The sequence below is a fragment of the Oncorhynchus kisutch genome, linkage group LG23 (genome assembly GCF_002021735.2).
Source record: "Oncorhynchus kisutch isolate 150728-3 linkage group LG23, Okis_V2, whole genome shotgun sequence".
Lineage (NCBI taxonomy): Eukaryota > Metazoa > Chordata > Actinopteri > Salmoniformes > Salmonidae > Oncorhynchus > Oncorhynchus kisutch.
The window spans coordinates 34223720-34232259 of NC_034196.2; the positions used below are offsets into that span (position 1 = coordinate 34223720).

Here is an 8540-nt window from a genome sequence, read left to right on the forward strand (position 1 = left end):
CACACACACACGCCTCCATTATCCTAACATTTCCTAACACACCTCCATTATCCGAACATTTCCTAACATGAATCCATTATCCTAACATGCCTCCATTATCCTAACATTTCCTAACATGAATCCATCCTCCTAACATTTCCTAACACGCCTCCATTATCCTAACATTTCCTAACACACCTCCATCATCCTAACATTTCCTAACACGCCTCCATCATCCTAACATTTCCTAACATGAATCCATCATCCTAACATTTCCTAACACGCCTCCATTATCCTAACATTTCCTAACATGAATCCATCATCCTAACATTTCCTAACATGCCTTCATCATCCTAACATTTCCTAACATGAATCCATCATCCTAACATTTCCTAACATGAATCCATCATCCTAACATTTCCTAACATGCCTCTAGTATCCTAACATTTCCGAACATGCCTCTAGTATCCTAACATTTCCTAACATGAATCCATCATCCTAACATTTCCTAACATGAATCCATCATCCTAACATTTCCAAACATGAATCCATCATCCTAACATGTCCTAACATGAATCCATCATCCTAACATGTCCTAACATGAATCCATCATCCTCACATTTCCTAACATGCCTCCATTATCCTAACATTTCCTAACATGAATCCATCATCCTAACATTTCCTAACATGAATCCATCATCCTAACATTTCCTAACATGACTCCATCATCCTAACATTTCCTAACATGAATCCATCATCCTAACATTTCCTAACATGAATCCATCATCCTAACATTTCCTAACATGCCTCCATTATCCTAACATTTCCAAACATGAATCCATCATCCTAACATTTCCTAACATGAATCCATCATCCTAACATTTCGTAACATGCCTCCATTATCCTAACATTTCCTAACATGCCTCTAGTATCCTAACATTCCCTAACACGCCTCCATCATCCTAACATTTCCTAACATGAATCCATCATCCTAACATTTCCTAACATGCCTCCATTATCCTAACATTTCCTAACATGCCCCCTCAGTTTAACCTGGGTTTGGGGTAACAGTTAAGGTAGGGGTTAGCATGTTTGACCAGTACTGTTTAACAATGATCTACATGTTTCTCTCCACTTAGAAAGCCATAAAGAAATACAACCCAAAGTATGAAGATCAATGGTCCTTTGATGCCCTGCATACCTTTGTCCAGGTCAGTTACCACTTCACTGTGAATTAACTCTAGTGGTGTTAAAACAGCCCTTAGGAGGGTGTAATTCCTAATAATTCCCGGGTTCGAGGGCCTTATTGCTTTTGTAAAACGGTTACCAACAAAGACGAATGACATGTTTTCATTGAGAAAGTTATTTTAATAAGTTAATTTGTTTTATTTCATTTTTCCACCAGACATTATAGTGCGGACAAAATCCAGTTAGTTCTGAGATTCTAAAGTTGCTTACCAAACAAGCTGGTCGTCCAATCCAAATGTTCTAAGCAAAAAGGTTGCCATGAAGGCTAGCTACTTCTCCTTTGCTAGCTAACCAACCAAGGCCTAGATTCAATCAGATGTTTTGGCGGTGTCGGAGGTGGAACTGGGTTGAAGCCATCAAATTGGTGAGCAACTGCTCTTGTGGTCATTGTCACACCCATCTTACTCGCATTCAGAACGAGAAAGTGTAGTCTGTATAGTGACAATTACGCTCAAACTGAAAACTCATTCAACAAAATGTTTTGGATTTCTATTATCCTAATTGAGGTGTAGATTACATCTCACATATTCCAGTGTTCCAAGTTGTAAACAAGGCTGCTTGGGATTGCAACCTGATCTCAGTGTATTTCGTATTATTCTGTAGGTAAATCCAAGACACTCCATTTAGTATGATATGTTACATTTCACATGGTATGTATTAATTTGTGTATGTCCTTCACCCATTTTGTATCAAATCAAATGTTATTTGTCACATGTGCCAAATACATCAGTTGTAAACTGTAAAATGCTTACTTTACAAGCCCTTAACATACAATGCAGTTTCAAGAAAAATAAGGGTAAGAAAATATTGACTAAATAAACTAAAGTAAAAAATAAAAGTGCAACAATAACAATAACGAGGCTATATACAGGGAGTACCGGTCCCAAGTCAATGTGCCAAATACAGGTTAGTCGAGGTAATTGAGGTAATATGTACATGTAGAAAGGGGTAAAGTGACTATGCAAACAGCAATTAGCAGCAGCGTAAAAAGGGAATAAGTGTTGTTGTACCCTCTTCACGACTGTCTTGGTGTGCTTGGACCATGATAGTTTGTTGGTGGTGTGGACACCAAGGAACTTGAAGCTCTCAACCTGCTCCACTACAGCCCCGTCGATAAGAATGGGGGCATGCTCGGCCCTCATTTTCCTGTAGTCCACGATCATCTCTTTTGTCTTGATCACGTTGTGGGAGAGGTTGTTGTCCTGGCACCACATGGCCAGGTCTCTGACCTACTCCTTATAGACTCATAGTCTCATCATTGTCATGATCAGGCCTACCACTGTTGTGTCTTCGTCAAACTTAATGATGGTGTTGGAGTTGTGCTTGGCCACGCAGTCATGGGTGAACAGGGAGTACAGGAGGGGACTGAGCATGCATCCCTGAGGGACCCCAGTGTTGAGGATCAGAGGAACAGATGTGTTATTGCCTACTCTTGCCACCTGGGGGCGGCTCGTCAGGAAGTCCAGGATCAAGTTGCAGAGGGAGGTGTTTCGTCCCAGGGTCCTTAACTTAGTGATGAGCTTTGAGGGTACTATGGTGTTGAACACTGAACTGTAGTCAATGAATACTACAGTGTCATATATACTGTATGTTACAAATAACAATTCTTATTAAATTTGACGAATTTTCAAAACGTACAATATGTTATGAATTTTCAAGACATACGATATGTTACGAATTCTAGCTAGGTGGCTAGGTGTTGTTAGCTAGCTCGCTAACGTTAGCTAGGCTAGGGGTTAGGGTTAAGTTTAGGTGCAGGGTTAGCTAAAGTGCTAAAGTTGTCCGTGATGAGATTTGAACTCGCAACCTTTGGGTTGCTAGATGTTCTCATTATACGCACACCCATGCACCCTGACCAACCACCCTACTTTCGTTTTTGTAACAAATCGTACTAAATGGTTGACTCTGATTGCCATTTATTTTGATATATCCATTATAATGATGCTGATAAATGAATTGGCCTGGATCAGAGAAGCTGATCATGTCATGTTCATTCTCTCTATGGCACAGTGGAGATCTCTAAAAGATGCTACTTTGTTGCACAAGTTGGAGAGGCAGGCAGCAAGGTTAAGACAAACCACAGCTGTTGAAAACAAAATGCTAGCATAGTAGCATGGGAAAATAATGTCTTGATACTTTTTTCCATGGGAGATTCAGTTTATAAATTGCCTGGCTGGGCTGTGGGACAGTGGATGTACATTGATATTTCAAAAGGAACAGGTATTACCCGGGGATTGGGGTGAATAACTCCCTGCAATCAACAAATCAGCATCCAGGACCAAAACAACCCCTTTACAATGATATATTCTCCTTCTCTCCTCTAGAAATCACCCAAAGAAGAGAAATACTACACGTCTGTTTTTCCTAAGATAGCAGAGCTGGCCTCCAGCCTGCCTCACGATATCAAGAAGGTAACAACATAGGAACTGAATGATGTACTATGGTACAGAGGTAGAATTCTATGTAGGGGACAGAGTTAGTGTACTATGTAGGGTACAGAATTAGTGTACTATGTAGGGTACAGAGGTAGTGTACTATGTAAAGTACAGAGATAGTGTACTATGTAGGGTACAGAGGTAGTGTACTATGTAGGGTACAGAGATAGTGTACTATGTAGGGTACAGAGATAGTATACTATGTAGGGTACAGAGGTAGTGTACTATGTAGGGTACAGAGGTAGTGTACTATGTAGGGTACAGAAGTAGTGTACTATGTAGGGCACAGAGATAGTGTACTATGTAGGGTACAGAGATAGTGTACTATGTAGGGTACAGAGATAGTGTACTATGTAGGGTACAGAGAGTGTACTATGAAGGGTACAGAGAGTGTACTATGTAGGGTACAGAGAGTGTACTATGTAGGGTACAGAGATAGTATACTATGTAGGGTACAGAGAGTGTACTATGTAGGGTACAGAGAGTGTACTATGTAGGGTACAGAGAGTGTACTATGTAGGGTACAGAGATAGTATGCTATGTAGGGTAAAGAGAGTGTACTTTTTAGGGTACAGAGATAGTATACTATGTAGGGTACAGAGAGTGTACTATGTAGGGTACAGAGAGTGTACTATGTTGGGTACAGAGAGTGTACTATTTAGGGTACAGAGGTAGTGCACTATGTAGGGTACAGATTGTAGAGGTACTGAATGTGTGTTCTCTACTCAGTCTGTTAAGTGTGTGTGTGTGTGTGTGTGTGTGTGTGTGTGTGTGTGTGTGTGTGTGTGTGTGTGTGTGTGTGTGTGTGTGTGTGTGTGTGTGTGTGTGTGTGTGTGTGTGTAGGCTATCCCTCTACTCAAGAAGGGCCAGACTCAGTCCATCACGTTGTCCCAGAGACAGATAGCTTGTCTGCTGGCCAACGCCTTCTACTGCACCTTCCCCCACCGCAACTCTCCCAACCCCAGAGCAGAGTACCACAACTACCCCACCATCAACTTTAACAGGTCAGAACACACACAACAAACTCCACTGAGGACCCACACACATAGAGACAAACACAAAGTATTCCAACTTCAACAGATGATAACATGTGACCACTCGATCTCTCTGTGTTGTCAGTCTGTTTGAAAAGTGGTCTGAGAGGAAGAGAGAGAAGCTGAGAGCCCTCCTTCATTACTTCCACACTGTCACAGACCCAGGTACGTTACTACCACACACTACTATAGTCACTATAATGACTGGAATACAAGTGCTGTAGTGTACTGTAGGGTACAGAATGCAGGTTACAGGAACCTATTTAAGACCGTCTGATGAGTGTCGATGAGGAATACCCTCTGATAATAGTTGCTGTGGGAACCAGGTTTACCTGTCTGAACTTTGACCCTTGTTGCCATGACAGCGACCAGGCTCAATGGACTGGTGACCTTTGAGAGGCGCTACATCAGAGACAAAGACATGCCCTACTGGGGGAGGTACACACACACACACACTCACTCACTCACTCACTCACTCACTCACTCCTAATATGTCCCCTCTTGTCTTTCTCTGTGTGTCAGTTGTAAGGAAACTGTTCCTAAACTCCACGTCACCTCAGCAGGCTGCATAGAGGAACAGGGAGCAGGGATGTTACAGGTTGGTGACATCTAATGGCTTGTGTGTGTAACACTGTATGTGTGTGTGTTTGTGAATTTTTGAGTGTGTAATGCTAAGAGTGTGTGTGTGTGTTGCAGGTGGACTTTGCCTGTAACATGATAGGAGGTGGAGTGTTGGGCTCAGGTCTGGTTCAGGAGGAGATTCTGTTCCTGATGAACCCTGAACTCATCGTATCTCGACTCTTCACTGAGAAACTAGGAGACAATGAGTGTCTCTTCATCACAGGTGTGTGTGTGCGTGTGTGATCACAGGTTATATCATCTCTCCTCCTCTCCCTTTCTCTCCGTTACATTTTCTCTCTCTCTCTCTCTCTCTCTGTAGGTTCTCAACAGTTCAGTCAGTACAGTGGCTACAGTGACACTTTTAAGTGGGAAGGGCCTCACAGAGACGACTTTGAGAGGTGAACACACACACTCACACACTCACTCACTCACTCACTCACTCACACACAAACTCACACACTAAAGTCCCTGATTGCTCTGCCTGTGTTTGCAGGGATGAGTGGCAGAGGCTACACAGACAGATTGTGGCCATGGATGCTCTCCACTTCAGACACCAGAGAGAACAGTACAACATGAAACAGGTCACCAGGGAACTCAACAAGGTGAGAGCCAACCCTCCTCTCCTGTAGGGGCCAGATTACAGCTGATTAGTAGAATCAGGTGTGCTAGCTAGAGCAGGGCTGGAGATAAATCTGATGTCGGTGGTGTCCTGTAATATCCTCCCTCAGGCGTACTGTGGCTTTAAGGCAGGTGACAACACTTACCCAGACTTCCTTCCTGACATCGCCACGGGAAACTGGGGCTGCGGAGCCTTCAATGGAGACCCCAAACTTAAAGGTACCCCTAACTGTTAACCCCAAACTTAAAGGTACCCCTAACTGTTAACCCCTTACTCAAAGGTACCCCTAAATGTTAACCCCAAACTTAAAGGTACCCCTAACTGTTAACCCCTTACTTAAAGGTACCCCTAACTGTTAACCGCTAACCCTTGACCTTTAAGTTAAAGGTACCCCTAACTGTTGACCCCTTACTTAAAGGTACCCCTAACTGTTAACCCCTTACTTAAAGGTACCCCTAACTGTTAACCCCTTACTTAAAGGTACTGCTAACTGTTAACCTCTTACTTAAAGGTACCCCTAACTGTTAACCCCTTACTCAAAGGTACCCCTAACTGTTAACCCCAAACTTAAAGGTACCCCTAACTGTTAACCCCTTACTCAAAGGTACCCCTAACTGTTAACCCCTTACTTAAAGGTACCCCTAACTGTTAACCCCTTACTTAAAGGTACTGCTAACTGTTAACCTCTTACTTAATGGTACCCCTAACTGTTAACCCCTTACTTAAAGGTACTGCTAACTGTTAACCCCTTACTTAAAGGTACCCCTAACTGTTAACCGCTAACCCTTGACCCTTAAGTTAAAGGTACCCCTAACTGTTGACCCTGGCTCCTAACCCCCCCAAACAATAACTCAACTCTACCCACAGGATATTCCACAGAGACACACTCTGAAAATTCAAACAAAATGACTCTGTTGTTTTTCCCCTCCCAGCTCTGGTCCAGCTGATGGCTGCAGCCAGGGCTAAGAGGGGCGTGGCCTTCTTCACATTCAAGAACTTCAGCTTGGAGAGGGAGCTGCAGGACATGCACCACCTACTGGTCACACACAGAACTACAGTGGGTGAGTTAGTACACACAGAACTACAGTGGGTGAGTTAGTACACACAGAACTACAGTGGGCGAGTTAGTACACACAGAACTACAGTGGGCGAGTTAGTACACACAGAACTACAGTGGGTGAGTTAGTACACACAGAACTACAGTGGGTGAGTTAGTACACACAGAACAACAGTGAGTGAGTTAGTACACACAGAACTCCAGTGGGTGAGTTAGTACACACAGAACTACAGTGGGCGAGTTAGTACACACAGAACTACAGTGGGTGAGTTAGTACACACAGAACTACAGTGGGTGAGTTAGTACACACAGAACTACAGTGAGTGAGTTAGTACACACAGAACTCCAGTGGGTGAGTTAGTACACACAGAACTACAGTGGGTGAGTTAGTACACACAGAACTACAGTGGGTGAGTAACTATAGTAAATATTAGACTGCAGGAGGTGGAACCTGATCTGAAAGTCCTCCTTCCCTTCACTGTGTTTCGTCAAACATCAAATCCTCCTGGTTGCCGTGTAAATCAAGTTTGATTGATTGATTGATTCCTCTCCACTGTCTCAGGTGAGCTGTATGAGTTGCTGGTTGACTACTGTGCTGTGATACAGTTGGCTCACACACATGCGGACCTGTTTGACTGGATCAGGAATACCCTGAAACACAGGAGTCAGCTGTGAGGACACATCTACATACTCTAAAGGAGCTTCCTTTCCTTGTCTCCTTTCCTTTTTTTCACATTATTGAGATGCACCCCAGAGATAGTGGCTCTATGAATGATCTGTGGATAGAAACATGGTACAATTCCAAGTAATGGTTGATTATGAATGTGTTTGTCTTTTCAATAGTTACACTGTTTCTAAATCAAACTGATACATTTGTAACTACTGCATACTGAACTATTTAGAAAACGACTAAATGTGATGATAAAACGAAGCTAATGAAATGATGTCAACAAAATCAGGGTTACTGCTTTTTGATTTGTCCCTTGGTGATAGCCAACAACTTAATCAAACACTGGAAACTATGCACATAACAGGAGGTTGGTGGCACCTTCATTTTGGAGAACCGGCTCGTGGTCATGGCTAGAGTGGAATCAGTGGATTGGTATCAAATACATCAAACATATGGTTTCTATGTGTTTGATGCCAGTGTTCTGTAAAATACTCTAGAATTATTATTATTTTTAAATGATTAATAAATTCCTCTTTATAATCCAGTAATAAATTCCTCTTCTATAATCCAGTTTTTATTTTGTGGCTGTTTTGAGCATTGTGACTGTTTTCAACATTTTGGCTGACACATACACACACTTAAAACAAGGACTTGTTGTAAGTCCATGTGGGCAACCATCTTTATGCACCTCTGCCATTGTCACTCTAACGGTGTAACCAAGGACAGATTGTTTAACCAATCAGCATTATGATGACCCCTGACCCATAAAGAGTGTGTCTGGAAATGATGACTGTACTGTTGGCTTTGGCTGAGACAGAATAGCTGTTGTGTTTAGTTCTGTTGCAGAAACCTTATTCTGTACTATAACCCTGTTTTC

General features: G+C 42.5%; 1 protein-coding gene across 1 annotated transcript in view; it reads left to right on the forward strand.

Moving 5' to 3' along the window:
* Positions 1 to 8230, forward strand: part of LOC109868468 (uncharacterized) — a 23360-nt gene extending 15130 nt beyond the window's left edge. Inside the window, exons 8-19 of the mRNA XM_031802696.1 lie at positions 1119 to 1190; positions 3552 to 3638; positions 4506 to 4666; positions 4782 to 4861; positions 5062 to 5134; positions 5219 to 5294; positions 5393 to 5540; positions 5637 to 5715; positions 5811 to 5919; positions 6046 to 6154; positions 6869 to 6997; positions 7556 to 8230. Of these exons, the coding sequence (XP_031658556.1) occupies positions 1119 to 1190; positions 3552 to 3638; positions 4506 to 4666; positions 4782 to 4861; positions 5062 to 5134; positions 5219 to 5294; positions 5393 to 5540; positions 5637 to 5715; positions 5811 to 5919; positions 6046 to 6154; positions 6869 to 6997; positions 7556 to 7668 (1236 nt within the window). The 3' untranslated portion in view covers positions 7669 to 8230. The remainder of the gene's footprint in view (positions 1 to 1118; positions 1191 to 3551; positions 3639 to 4505; positions 4667 to 4781; positions 4862 to 5061; positions 5135 to 5218; positions 5295 to 5392; positions 5541 to 5636; positions 5716 to 5810; positions 5920 to 6045; positions 6155 to 6868; positions 6998 to 7555) is intronic.
* Positions 8231 to 8540: the final 310 nt, after the last annotated feature.